We start from the raw sequence: 15,105 nt of genomic DNA on the forward strand, positions 1-15,105 counted from the left end.
CTCTTTTTGAAGACTCCCGGAGAGGGAGGTCCATTGCCTCATTGCCAAATCTTTCTTAAAGTCAAGAAGTTCCTTTTAATGTTCGATCTAAGTCTAATCTTCAGTAACTTGAAACCATTTGACCTGATCTGATTCTCTATGGTAGTAAATCTGCCTCCTCCGCTCTGGGACAAATCTTGTTTGTCATAGGGCCCTTCCAGACAGGCCCTGTGTCCCAGGATCTGATCCCAGGTTTTCTGTTTATGCCAGAGTATCTGGCAGTGTGGACTCATATAATCCAGTTTAAAACAGAAAACCTGGGAAATAGGGCCTGTCTGGAAGGGCCTGCAGAGGTATTTAAAAAATACAGTCATGTCACTCCTCAGATGTCTTTTCACCAAACAAAATGGATTAAAAGTGTTTTTACTTTTTTCAGGTGTTGTGTCCAAGATGTGATATTGGCACATCGGGATTAAAAAGAAAAACAAAGAAATTAAAAGAACCTGCTCTGAATGGGAAAAAAAGGAGCACCAAATTGGAGAGTTTAAGTGATTTAGAAAGAGCGTTATCTGAGAGTAAGGAAACTGCTGCTGCGGTATGTATTCAATAAATTCTTTTATGAAATTGTTTATTTTTTCCAGCTATTGTTGGGGTTCAGCCTGAGTTTGAACTTGAACCTGATTCTCTGTTTGTTCCTCCTGATGCTAATAAAATATATTTACTGATGCTAATGAAAATGTACCTCTTGATGCCAATGCTCCTGAAATTAGTGAGGAAGAAACTGCTGTAGGTTTGGAAAATGCCAATGTTCCTGAAATTAGTGAGGAAGGAACTTCTGTAGATTTGGAAAATGAAAGTACCAGTGTTCATGAGAATGTTTCAGAGGGAAGCCTTGACCTTTTCCTCCCTTCTGCACCTGGTAACTTTAATGACAACAGAAGGGGCCAGATCTGGCAAGATAGAAATAAATCACTCAGCTTGCGAAGGTCGTCTCGAATTAAAGAATTAAAAACATTGGCTTCAAAGCAGAAGGGCGGTTCACGGAACCAATTCTTGGGCTTTAATTGCCTTCCGTGGGGCTGACTTTCTCAGTTCAGGCATCGTTTCAGAATTGATGAAGACCTTGGCAGTTCTCCCGGTTTCCCTGGCCATGGTATTGAAAGATTTCTAGGATATCAAGTACGGTTAGTGGATTGCTAACAGGTTCCAGTATTTCAGTGTGGCTTTGGGTTTTGCTTTGTCCATTTAAATTCATGTTTGCTGATTTTGCTGTGGCTTTTGACTTGCATTTTCCCTTTATTTTGTAATCATTCTTCTTCAATAAAAAAGGATTGTTTTTCACAGTCAAGTGTGGTGGATAGTTATCTTAGGGCCTCGTTCGCTGCTCTGGATCGCAACAGCTATGAAGGTGTCCAGTAATCCTTTTTTGGCTAGTGTAGCTGTTTATGGGCTCACAGATATAGGAAACATGTTATACAAAAAGAAGATAATTATTAATCTACTGGTTTGAAATAGAATTTCTTTGAATAGATATGAATTCTGTATATAAATCACTTAACATTTTTTACATGTAAAACTGTGAATCATTTTTTTAAAGAGTTTTGATATAAGAGAGCATCATGGTCCCCTCTGAGAGCAAACACTTCCTTGCAAGAGTTAGAGCAGTTGAGCCCTTAAGTTAAAGAAACCTTTATCTCTTGAGAAATTTGAATGTTTTAATTAATTTGCTTCCAGATGGCCACACTTACCGAAGCTCGTTTAAAAGAGATGGAAGCACTTCATGGCCTGAGAGTTGCAAATGAAGAAAAAATATTCTCAAATGAACAGGATACAGAGATCAAAGTTTGCCTTTGCCAGAAAGAGCCAGCAGCACCAATGATCCAATGTGAGCTGTGCAGAGGTGTTTTCCATACCAGCTGTGTCTCAGTCCCCAGCAGTTTGCAGGAGCCACGAGTGTGGCTTTGTCCACACTGCCATCGATCAGAAAAGCCACCTTTAGAAAAGATTCTGCCTTTACTGGCTTCCTTGCAGCGTATTCGTGTGAGGCTGCCTGAGGGAGATGCGTTAAGGTACCTGATAGAGAGGACCGTGAACTGGCAACACAGAGTGCAACAAATGCTATCCTCAGGGAATGTAAAACTTATACAAGAGAACACAGGTTCAGGGATACTGTACAGCAGATGGCAAACCATGGTGGGCCAATTGCAGGAAACTAGTAAGGTAAGACCTCAGTCTTGATAAAGATGATATGAAGTTATCAAGATATTGAGCAACTTTTGGGGCATTTGATAGTCCTAGATAATGCTTTTCTTGCACATTTTGCTTTGTGTTGCTCTATTAGTACTATCTCAACTGTTTGCCTATGAACTTGCTTCTGTCTGTCCATTCATTTACTGTACCGACAAAGTGCTAGTTTTGTGGAAGAATGAAAATCCTTACAATCTTAATTGCTATGAATGAGAATATTACATAAAATTAAGTCCCTTTAGGAAGCCAAAACAGTTTTCACTAAGTGAAAGAAAAGTGGGGTGAAGGCAATATTTCCTTACATCACTTTGAAACAGGTGAAAATACTTTCCCATTCTGAGGTTTTCCGTATCCATCACTCAAATGAGAAAGAGCTGTGTACTTTATAGAAAGGCTGATGTTCCTGACTCCTTATTTAGTATTCTGTGTGGCAAATTATTTTGAAATTACTTAGAAGTTTTAGATAATAATATAAGAAATAAAACATGATTGAAAAATTCATTTCTTTTTAAAAAGATCTTCCTCTAAATAGTATGTCACAGTTAATGTGTCAGGATTAGTTTTTTTGAAGGGATATAATTTTACACATGGTTTTCACTAACTATAGACTTATTTAATAAAAACATATGTACTTCTATGTATGTGTGTGAGAATGCACATACGTGTTTATTTATTTATTTATTTATTTATTGCAGTTGCTTATACCCCGCCCTTCTCACCCGGGGGGACTCAGGGCGGCTTACACACACAAGGCACAATTCGATGCCTGTATTACAAAAACATAATATCAAAAACATAACATCAGTAACAACAGTAATTATAACACTGATAACAATTAACGTAAACAATCAATATTATCGGCAGGAATAGTCCTAAACCCGTAAAAACAATTAAAACAATAAAAACAATACAAACCTCATTGCTGGTCAGTGTTTAACCGACTCATAGTTAGGTTCTACTTTCCACACATTGTTGGTCCTATCATTCTGGTTCCATGTCTAATTGTCAGGGTGCCCAAAGGCCTGGTCCCAGAGCCAGGTCTTTACCTTCCTCCTGAAGGCAAGGAGGGAAGTTGAAGCCCTGATTTCCCCCGGGAGTGAGTTCCATAGATGGGGGGGCCACCACTGAGAAGGCCCTGCTCCTTGTCCCCACCAGCCTCACTTGTGATAGCGGTTTATTAAAAGTAATCATAACAGATTGTAAATCAGGAGTCCCCAAAGGTAGACCCCTTGGTCCAGATACGGTCCCCCAAGGTCATTTATTCTTCGTGTCCTCTGCGAAATCCACACCTATGGGTTTTCCTTTGCGCATGCGCAGAAATCCGGAACATTCTAAAGTTTAATGAAATTAAAAATGATTATTTGTGAGGCTCCGCCCCCCTCCCCGCCCCCTCGGTATATATGCCGCTGCATGCGGCTGAGGAGTAGTTCCTTTTTCCGCGCTAATCCGGCAGCATCTCGGAACGTTCTCTCTGTATCTACTGGCTATATCGACCTTTGGACTGTTTTTTCTGGCTTCCACCTTCTCCATTCCTGACCCGGACTGGCTGACGACTCTCTAATCAGGCTAGATGTCTTCTCCCTATTTCAAAAATTGCTCGGCCTGCGGAGCTACCCTCCCTGAGGCCGATAAGCATTCTAAATGCTTACTTTGTTTGGGGGAGGCTCACAATCTCCAGACTTGCGAGATATGTTTGAGTTTTACCACTAGAGCCCGCAAGGGCAGAGACGCCAGATTGAAGGCTCTGCTTTACGAGCGTGCCTTGGCTCCCCAGGCTCTTCCCGCCCCCTCCCATTCCTCCCCAGTTCAAGAGCCCCCCCAGCCTTCCTCCCCACGCGTTGGGGACAGGCGGGACTTGGGCCAGGCAAGCGCTTCCCCCGCGGAGCCGCCTAGAAAGAAATCCAAGCCCTCTAAGCAAGCCTCAAGGGCTGCAAAATCGAAAGAAAAATCTACCAAACAGAAAAAGGGACGGCAACTCACTGGCGAACAGCCCTTGAGTCCTCCTATGCTGGAACCGATGCCTCATCTCCCCGGTTCCGTCCTCCAGCTCCAGGAGCCCCTCCCAGCCATGCTCCACATGGACGATCCTTCTTATCTTCCCCCCCTGGAGCTCCTGGCTCCTCAGCTCGAGTTGCAAGCCCAGCCCACAGCGGAGCTTTCTCCTCCGCCCCTCCCTCCCTCCCAAGCCTCACCCCCTCCTTCCCTCAGCCCACCAGATTCCCCGGTTCCGAGGGAAACTCCTCCTCCAGGACAACAAGCCTCCGCGGCGCAAGCCCCACGCCGCCGCCAGCGTTCTCCTTCTCCTTCCCCTCAGCCCTCTCCTAACCCCCACCCTCCCAAGAGGGCTAGATCTCACCCTCCTCAACAATACCATCCTTATGGTCCCCAGGACTACCCTTACCATCTCTACCCTCCTCCCCCTCCCTATCCAATATATCCCTTCTACTATCCACCCCCCCTAACCATCCCAAGGACTACAGTGCCCATTATCCACCGCAGTTCAGTTATCCACAGCCTCCACATGCACCCCCAACAGCTACACTCTCTCATCCTCCAGAAGATCAAACGGAACCGGACCCTCCCCAACCCTTTCAAGACCCCCTCACTCTAGTTCACCATGACTCTGAAGCAGTGGAGCTTGAATCCACTGATGACACCCCGCTTCTCCATGATCCTATCCCAGACTCTGACCCTTCCCCTAAAAATTTAGAAGAGTTTAAAAAATTTTCTGCCCTCTTCATAAGACTCTCTAGAGCTTTGAATCTTGCCACACCTGAACCCACAGATACTGTGGCAGACCCATGCTTCACCTCTACTGAACAACAACAACCAGCTTCCACTGTGTTGCCCACTTTACCTTATTTACTAAAAATCTTGAAAAATACTGGAGTTGCCCCGACTATGGTCCCGGCAACTCCCAAAAGAGCAGACAATTTATATCGTATTGATCTGTCCTCAGCTTCATGGCTTTCTAGAATGCCTAAAGCAAATTCCATTGTAACGGATGCTCAGCCAAAACCTGTACAAACAAACCAGACTTCCCCCTCTGACAAAGAGGGAAGAAAACTTGACTCTATGGCCAAAAAATTTTACTCCTCAGCATGCCTGTTTGCACGCATGGCTCACTATGGAGTATACATGAGTGTGTACCAAACCCATTGGTGGAACAAGATATCCCCTTATTTAGAGTTATTACCTCCAGCCAACCAACCACTGGCTCTGGCTCTTAAACAAGAAGCCCTCCTTTTATCATCTTTGCAAAAAGACCTTGCAAGGAACACAGCTGACACTTCAGGGAAACTCATTGCAGGCTCAGTGGCCCTTCGTCGCCACGCCTGGCTAAGGGCTGCAATCCTCTCCCAATCACAACGCACCCTTATTGAAAACCTTCCTATGGATGAGGCAGGACTCTTCAATCCTGAAACTGATTCACAACTTGAGCATTCTCATAAGATGAAACAAACGGTCTTCAAATATGACCAACAACCATATTCTCACCAACGGCAACGGTGGGGCTCATATTACTACCGCCCCCACTACTACAACAGACCCTACAATACCTCCTTCTACAGGGGACGTCAAAGATCCTACGCCCAGTCTACAGCTCCAAGACGGCCACAGCTCCCCTTCAGAGGTCAGTACCGTGGTACCAGGCCTGCCAACAACAACAAACGTCGTTTTTAGCACACCAGTAACCGTTACCACTCATCCCTCCATACATACACAACCACTTACATACCTAAACAGGCTACAACCCTTTCTTCCAGCATGGCAGTCTATCACTACAGATGCCTGGGTCCTGGACATAGTCGAAAGGGGATACGCAATAGAATTCGACTCTTACCCACCTGTGGGTAGGATCCTCCTCACTCAACCCTCCCAGGAGATCTGGGAGGAAGTACACTCTCTCCTTCAAAAGGGCGCCATATCTCCTAGCCCTTCACAGAATGCCAGCAGCTGCTTTTTCTCTCGATATTTCCTGATAGACAAAAGAGATGGGGGTCTACGCCCCATCCTGGATTTACGCAGACTCAACACTTTCATTACACCCCGCAAATTTCGCATGGTTACACTTCCTAACATACTCCCTTTCATTCCACCACAATCGTGGTTGGCGACAGTGGACCTCCGAGACGCCTACTTCCACATCTCAATTAGGGAGGCCCACCGCAGGTTCCTGACCTTTGCGGTGCAAGACAACCACTTCTCCTTCAATTCTCTCGCATTCGGCTTGTCCACGGCACCCAGAGTGTTCACAAAATGCATGTCTGTCATAGCTGCACATCTCCGCCAACAAGGCATCACAGTTTTTCAGTACCTGGATGACTGGTTATTTTGTTCTATTTCGAGAACACAACTACATAACGATATTCATTACACCTTGTCTCTTTTGCAGGACCTGGGTCTGGTTGTAAACCAGGAAAAATCCCATCTCACCCCGACACAACGAATCCAGTTCATAGGAGCCGTGATAGACTCCACTCTCCAGAAAGCCTTCCTCCCAGAGGACCGCTTCCTCAAACTTCAGCAAGCAATCCGAACCCTCCAGCACTCCCGACGATCTTCGGCTTGGGCTATCCAATCTATCCTTGGCCACATGTCATCTACCACAAATGTGACCCCGTTCGCCCGTCTAAAGATGAGGCCGCTACAAAGCTGGTTCATCAAGTCCTTCGACCCCCTCCGGGAACCTCAATCTCGCATTCTATATCCACCACACCCCGTCCTTCACTCCCTCTCTTGGTGGACAAAGCAGTACAATGTTCAATCAGGGATGTCCTTCATCCAACCCCATCCCTCCATGTCCCTCACGACCGATGCCTCCAACTCAGGTTGGGGAGCACACCTCAAAGGGTTCAAAGTGAGCGGCCATTGGTCTCCCCAAGACCGCCAATTCCACATCAACGCGCTCGAGATGATGGCAGTAGAAAAGGCCCTCAGAGCCTTTGTCCGCGTCATCTCGAACCGCAAAGTCCAAATTGTAACAGACAACACCGCTGTCAAATATTATATCAACAAGCAAGGGGGAACCCGCTCTCAGACACTATTAGCCATATCAACACGGATTTGGGAATGGTGCATTCGGAGGAATGTCCTTCTCACTGCTATCCACCTACCAGGCCAGGACAACACACTAGCGGACTCTCTAAGCAGATCCTCAAAGAACAATCACGAGTGGCAACTACATCACACACACTTCAAGACTCTCACCCGCAAGTGGGGCATCCCCAGGATAGACCTGTTCGCATCCCCCGTGAACACTCATTGCCCTCTCTACTGCGCAAGGCTCCACCCTCACGCATCCCCAGGTTGTCTCGGGGACGCCTTCCTGTTCCAGTGGTCCCCAGGCCTACTCTACCTCTTCCCACCACTTCCTCTCCTATCCCCCGTCATAGCCAAAATAATTCAGGACAACACAGACTGCATCCTGGTCACCCCCTGGTGGCCACGCCAACACTGGTTTGCTCCCCTGCTCCAGATCTCCAACAAAGAATTCCTCCGCCTCGACCCGACCCCAGACCTTCTCTCAGTGGAGAATGGACTAGTCCTCCATCCAGATCTCCACTCCTTCTCCCTCACGGCGTGGAGGATCAGGCCACAATGAACCTCTCTGAGGAAGTATCACGAATGCTATTGGCCGCCCATAAACCAACCACTAAGAAGTCATATCATTATAAATGGTCATCATTTGGGAAGTTTACACAAGCAGTGGGATTCACTCCCTTATCAGCACCAATTCCTGTGGTACTAGACTTCCTAATGCACCTTTCCAACAAAAACTTCTCCCTTTCCTCAGTCAAATGCTACATAGCAGCAATCTCTTCCTATCGTAAAAAATCCGGCTTGCCGTCCCTTTTTCAAGACCACCTGATTCAATTGTTTCTCAAGGGCTACAAAAATGTCCACCCTCCTACTTCCCTCCCTTCCCCTCAATGGAGCCTAGAGCTAGTGTTATCCCAGTTATCAAAACCTCCCTTTGAACCTATGGCCTCTAGTGACATTTCCCATTTGTCTTGGAAGACAGCATTCCTTGTGGCCATCACGTCGGCCAGACGGTCGAGTGAATTGACGGCCCTCCGCTCCGACCCTCCTTATATCAGGTTCCACGAGGACAAGGTAGTCCTTCGGACTGACGTCACGTTTTTACCCAAAGTTGTTTCTTATTTTCATATGTCACAGGATATTATCCTGCCGGCCTTTTTCCCCAACCCATCCTCCCCGTTGGAGGTAGCGTTACATTCCCTTGATGTTAAGAGGGCCCTTTCCTTTTACCTGCATAGGACCTCCTCCTATAGGAAGTCTCCTAAGCTATTTTTGAAATACAGAAAAGACATGTTGGGCCATCCTGCATCCTCACAGGCACTGGCCTCCTGGATTGTTTCAACGATCCGGCTAGCCTACCAATTGGCAAAGAAGGAACCTCCTTCTCACATCGTGGCGCACTCGACTCGCTCGGTGTCCACATCTCAAGCCTTTCTTCGAGGAGTCCCTCTGGATCAAATCTGCAGGGCAGCTACGTGGTCTACACCATCCACGTTTGCCTCCCACTACAAGTTGGACATTCAGGCGAAGAAAGACGCTGCTTTTGGCAGAGCTGTCCTTTTTTCCTGCGTGGCATGACCCACCTCCAGGTCAGTAGCTTGCTATTCACCCATAGGTGTGGATTTCGCAGAGGACACGAAGAATAAATAGAGGTTGCTTACCTGTAACCGTATTTCTTCGAGTGTCCATCTGCGAAATTCACACAACCCGCCCTTCCTCCCCTCTGTCATGCCTGTAGACCTAGCTGCGATTAGCGCTGGGGAACTACTCCTCAGCCGCATGCAGCGGCATATATACCGAGGGGGCGGGGAGGGGGGCGGAGCCTCACAAATAATCATTTTTAATTTCATTAAACTTTAGAATGTTCCGGATTTCTGCGCATGCGCAAAGGAAAACCCATAGGTGTGAATTTCGCAGATGGACACTCGAAGAAATACGGTTACAGGTAAGCAACCTCTATTTACTCACCCTCTGCCCTAAACTTTAGACTTAGGGTTGCCTTAAGTCTGAAATGGCTTTGAAGGCACACAACAGCAACAATCCTAATTAACTTGACTATTACATCAGCCAGAAGGAGGCCCAAACTTCCCATTGAAATACTGGTAAGTTTATGTTGGTTAAAATTGTTCTTCATTTCAAGTATTGTATTGTTGTATTTATCTATCTGTCTATCTATATATCTATCTATCTTTGCACTATAAATATATGTGCAGTGTGCATAGGAATTAATTCATTTTTTCCAAACTATAGTCTGCCCCCCCCCCAACAATCTGAAAGACCTTGAACAGTTCCTCTGCTTTAAACAAGGTTGAGGAAACCTGTTGTAATTAGTTACTTTGATAAGCAACAGATTTATGAGATCACTTTGAAAGTAGCTTTAGTAGAAGGAGTGAACCTACCTAATGATGTTATAAGCAACTATGCCTAGTTATTTTCAAAAGTGATCTTTATGGCTTTTTAAAAAGATGCATTTTGGCAGTAAATTTTCACATTTTATGTTATTGTATTGCCAATTCTAAGGTTTCAAAAAGTATGAGAAACTAAATGAAAAGTAACGAGCAGTGTAACAGCATAACAAGTTACCTTCTCAACACAATAATGAGTAGTGGCAGTGATTTACTTTTCAAATGCCATATTAAGTAATAGAAATAAATTGCTTCTGAAAAGCACTTTTCTAAGTTCTGTAATTTTTCTTGAATAATTTGCCTTTTTACAAAAACTGAAATAATTGACACAAAGTACCAAATGGAGCGTTGTTCTTTTCAGGAGAGGGAATTGTGTAGCTATTCAGAGTCTGTGGGATTAGAAACTCCCAGAATTCCTCAGTACCTGCTAATATTAGCTAGTGCTGCTGGGACTTAAAATCCACCTGGAGGGCCATTATAATTACAGCTTCTCCTTTGGGTGGCCTCTGTGATTCACACAAATATTTTTCATCAAAATAGTTTGAGTAGAAATTAAGCTGATTAGTTTGTCCTTTTCCAGTTCCCCTCTTGATTTTTGCTGCTGATGCTCTGTCTGCTTATGTGAAAAACATCCTGTTCTTTTTTAAATTTGCATACATGTGTCTTTAGGAAAAATATGGTTAATTATAGTGAAGTGTAACAAAACCCCCTAAAATATCAGGTTGGCTCTTTGAATGATTAATTATAACTGCATTTTATGCCATGATTATTCAAATTCACAGCATGCTGAACAAAAAAGTATTTAATTGCTTTTCTTTATTAGGTTTCACAGACAATTGGTGCCACATCTTTCTCTTTGCCTCATGACTGGAATAACAGACCCATGCATTTACACTCTCCTTTTTCTACAGGACAAAACTGCATCCCTCTTCATGGTAAATATGCTTTACTTAGGAAGACAGTGTCTATAATGGTTTGAGTGCTGGAATAGGACTCTGGGAGACCAGAGTTCAAATGTCTCTGTATTTAAGCCACTCTGAATAAATCTTGCCAAGAAAACCTAGAATATGATCACTGTAAATCATGATCTAATTGAAGGCACATAACAACTATTACTTAACATCTTCAGTCTTAAGGGATGTGAAATTCTAGAGTATAACATAACTCTTTTAAGGCGGCTCATATTTTCAGGAAAGGTTAAAAATGTTTTTCCTTTATTTGACATGTGTTTTGGAAATAAAATTTCTAAAGCTTTGCAACTGAAATCCTGAACAATTAAAAAAATCTTGTCTTTTTCTGTCTTTTTCTAGCCATAAGCACAGAGCTGAATGAACTGATGATGGAAGCACAGTTACTACAGGTTTCATTACCAGAAATACAAGAGCTGTACGAGATCTTGCTCACAAAGGAGAGCCCTGTTTCAAAGACAGAGCAGAGGTCACCAGTGGGACTAGCAAACGAAAAAGTGAGCATTGGTACTGTGATAGAGCATTTTTAAATAAATGTTTATTGAATGCCCCTTTTCTCATTCAAAAGATTCATGTATGGAAGCTTCTTCATTAAATACAAGCTTCACATTTGGATTTAGGAGACATTGATTATTTAAAGCAGGCACAGGCAAACGTTGGTCCTCCAGGTGTTTTGGACTTCAACCCCCAGAAATCCCAGCCAGCTTACAGGTTGTTAAGAATTGGGGAGTTGAAGTCCAAGACACCTGGAGGGCCAAAGTTTGCCCATGCCTGGTTTAAAGGGATAGAAGAAAGGAAGGGAAAATTAATGAATTAAGCCTCACAAATGCACGAATTATTAGTCTAGCCATTTTTACTAGCCTAGAGCAGTGAAACTTCAGCTAACTCTCTTTAGTATGCTAGTATGACACCTTTATTCCCAGACTCAGTGCCCACTGTTTTATCTTATACCCCAAAAATACCCCCTCTGAAGTGTTTGTGAATTTCTCTAGAGAACATGCATGAGATACTTTTGGCCCTAGGCATTTCTGCTTCAAAACAAAGCCAAATTAGTAATAATAAAGTCCATTCAGACATTTGAGGCTCTATCCCAGAGACCATAAGTTCCTCAAAAATATAGGGGAGGAGAATACTCCAAATGTACCAATTCTTTATTAGGACATGATATTCAGGTAGATTTGAAATTGTGAGCCCTTTTGAACTCTATGAAGAGATAGACTTAATGTCTTCAAGGAAAATGTGATGAAAATTTTTGCAGAAATGTGAGCAACTTTTTAATCTCAAATTTGGTGATGCTGAACCAATTCTGATTTTACCTTCTGAAAAATTACTGTACATAATGACTATGTCTGGCTGTGTTATTATATTACGATTGTGCAAAACATTGAATTTCATCTTTTCCTCATAAAAGTTTAATTTTTATATAACCTTCCTTTGTCAAATTTATGTTGATCGCCTTATAGTCAAAACTAAAATAAATAAATTGTGAGCCCTTTTGTTTGGAATTCTGCCTCTCAATATATGTTGAAATTCCAGGTGTTTGGGCCTCGTAACTCCCAGAAACCTTGGCCAGCTGATCCAATGACCAGGAATTCTGGGACCTGAAGTCCAAAACACCCGGAGGGCCACAAGTTGAACACCACTGATATAGGGAAATGTACACACAACTGTGTGGCCTAACAAGCAACTTTTATATTTTCGGAAGTATTTATCCACATGATCTACTTTAAAGCTTTTCTTTAAAGATTAAAACTATTTGTAATTAAATCTGATTTATAAGCACTTTAAAAAAGGAATTATCTTTACTATTCAGTTCAAAAATTACACAAACAATATAATGCACATTTCTGTAATTATCTTAAGGTTGGAAGCACCTGGCCATGATCCATCAGGGCATTACACGACTTTTTCCAAAATGACTGGCATCCCCCTCCCCCCCCCCCCCACCCTCTGGCAGCTTCCTATGGAAGCTTCCTAGGAAAGGATGTCAAGCATATTTTTGATGCTAGAAAGAACTGTAGTAGGAGGGGAACAGAATAAATTCCTAATTGTACTTGCATTTGATACTGTGGAACAACCGTTTGATCTTGCAACAGTGTTATAGAGGTGCTGCTTATTCAGTGCGGGAACAAGTAATGGAAACTAAAGTGTAATTGATGACTGAAGAGAGATGGTCTTATTTTAATATATATTTCTCATAGAATGATTGCCGAGGGAAGAGAGATGGAATTTGCTCTATGGAAAGGAAACTGAAGAGACGCTTTGAGAGAGGAGATCTTTGCAGCGAAATGAGAACAAGAGTCAGGAAAATAACTCCAAACAAGAAAAAACTGAAATTGGCTCAGTTGAGGGAACTGAATACCAGCAAATTGGAAAGAGAAAAGCTTTTTGACATTCAGCGATCTGGTGAAAGTCAGTTGCTTCTTTCAGATATGTCCTTGTCTGAACAGGAAGAATCTGAAGATGAGGATGCCATTTGTCCAGCTGTCAACTGCCTGCAGCCTGAAGGTGATGAAGTAAGTTCAGGGTTTAGGAATAGTATTATGATAAATAAATGCATAATGTAATGATATCATAAAGTCAGAGGGGACTTGTCCACTATCTAATCCAATCCCCTGCTTCATATCAGATACCCAGAGCTAGAACAACTCCATCAGATAGCCTTTGAGCCTCTACTACAAAAGGAAACATCCACTATTCCATTCAGTGGTTGCTCTTACCATTGCAAAACTTGTCTAAGCATCTACTGAAATGTGCCCTTTTGGGACAATAGAGAACATGATTTTTCTCCCCAATGTATGACAACTGCCTGAGTATGCCAGAATTCTTTCATGCCCCATTCCCACCCCGTTTGTCTCTGATTAAGATTAAACTTAACCTGATTGGTGCCCCAACCTCTAGAATAAGAAATTCTTCCACCATACAGAAACAAAGCATAACCTTAGAATCATAGAGTTGGAAGGGACCTCATGGGCCATCCAGTCCAACCCCTTGCCAAGAAGCAGGAAAACTGCATTCAAAGCACCCCCAACAGATAGCCATCCAGCCTCTGTTTAAAAACTTCTAAAGAAGGAGCCTCCACCACACACAGGGGCATGGAGTTCCACTGCTGAACAGCTCTCACAGTCAGGAAGTTCTTCCTCATGTTCAGGTGGAATCTCCTTTCCTGTAGTTTGAAGCCATTGTTCTACGTCCTAGTCTCCAGGGCAGCAGAAAACAAGCTTGCTCCCTCCTCCTTGTGACTTCCTCTCACATATTTAACTTGGGTGTATCTTCACTGTGTAATTAATACAGTTTGACAGTATTTTATCTGTCATACCTTAATGTTATAGTAGTTTTACTGTTCTGATGCCTCACCAAAGTTTCCAGTCTTCCATTCTTCAACGTCTCACTGTATAAAGTTCCATGAGACTGTTGGTTTTTGCTGCAATACATTAACAAGCTAAGTAGAAATCATAGGAATACTGTTGTCTTTGTTGCTGTCCTCTGAAACTATTCCACTACTGTCTACATCCAAAGTAGACACCACTGAGCATTGGTTATAATATAATAGCAGTGCTTTTTGAGAAAATTGTTCTATGTTTGGCCCTCTGAAGGTTTGTCTGCTTTTTCCATCTAGGTGGATTGGGTACAGTGTGATGGTTGCTGCAACCAATGGTTCCACCAAGTATGTGTGGGTGTCTCTCCAGAAATGGCAGAAAAAGAAGACTATATTTGTGCAAGCTGTACTGGAAAGGATTTTTCCTAGAATGCCTGATGGGTGTTCAAGAACTCTGCCACAGAAAATGATGAATTTTTTTCTCCATAAAGCCACTGGGCTGGTTTTAGAGCCAAGTTGGAAATGGTGCTACTTCTATCCTCATGGGATCATTTTTCAGAACTTAAAACAATTTGACACTTTTGTATTTTTATCCTTTAAGGTGTTTGTGGTTATTGAGGTTTGAAATGCTGATTGTTCAGCTGGGGGGTTTCGCCAGTTAGAAGGCATCAAACATGCACCTTTTCATGTATAGCATTAAATTACCTCTTTGGAATTTACCAGCACACTTGATCAACTCTGTTTAAGTGCAAAACACTGCACTAAAGTTTCCCTGCTCTGTATTTCCTCTTTTTAAAGAAATCCCTGTTTCCTCTCTTGAACGTTTTTTGAAAACTTTAGATTTTTTTCCTCACTTTGATTTTGTAGACTAGGTTTATTTATCTGAGCAATAACTTCTGTGTCTGGTTTCAGTGACTGGATTTATAATTCTGAACAGCGTGTTGGTGCTTCTAGCATTGGTTGATGTACAGAAAGCAAATGTTTAGGTTCTAGTATCACTGATGGACTAGTGATGTAGAAGACAGGAAAGCTCTGTAAAGTAATGGCCACAGCTGTATTTTGGCTTTTTCTTCTTTTTGGTAGCTTGTATCAAATGTTGCAGTTTATATTGTGGAATAAACCCTTGGTTATGTTACAAAATTTA

General features: G+C 43.0%; 1 protein-coding gene across 2 annotated transcripts in view; it reads left to right on the forward strand.

Moving 5' to 3' along the window:
• Positions 1-15,105, forward strand: part of KDM5B (lysine demethylase 5B) — a 64,373-nt gene extending 49,268 nt beyond the window's left edge. The window contains exons 23-28 of one of the 2 annotated variants that reach the window (XM_060772439.2): positions 416-574; positions 1,714-2,199; positions 10,498-10,609; positions 10,985-11,139; positions 12,844-13,150; positions 14,262-15,105. In XM_060772439.2, coding sequence (XP_060628422.2) covers positions 416-574; positions 1,714-2,199; positions 10,498-10,609; positions 10,985-11,139; positions 12,844-13,150; positions 14,262-14,281 — 1,239 coding nt within the window. In that variant the 3' untranslated portion in view covers positions 14,282-15,105. Of the gene's footprint in view, positions 1-415; positions 575-1,713; positions 2,200-10,497; positions 10,610-10,984; positions 11,140-12,843; positions 13,159-14,261 lie in introns of both variants that reach the window. The other variant, XM_060772440.2, reaches the window with a different exon arrangement.

This window comes from Anolis sagrei, chromosome 4, assembly GCF_037176765.1.
Source record: "Anolis sagrei isolate rAnoSag1 chromosome 4, rAnoSag1.mat, whole genome shotgun sequence".
Taxonomy (NCBI): domain Eukaryota; kingdom Metazoa; phylum Chordata; class Lepidosauria; order Squamata; family Dactyloidae; genus Anolis; species Anolis sagrei.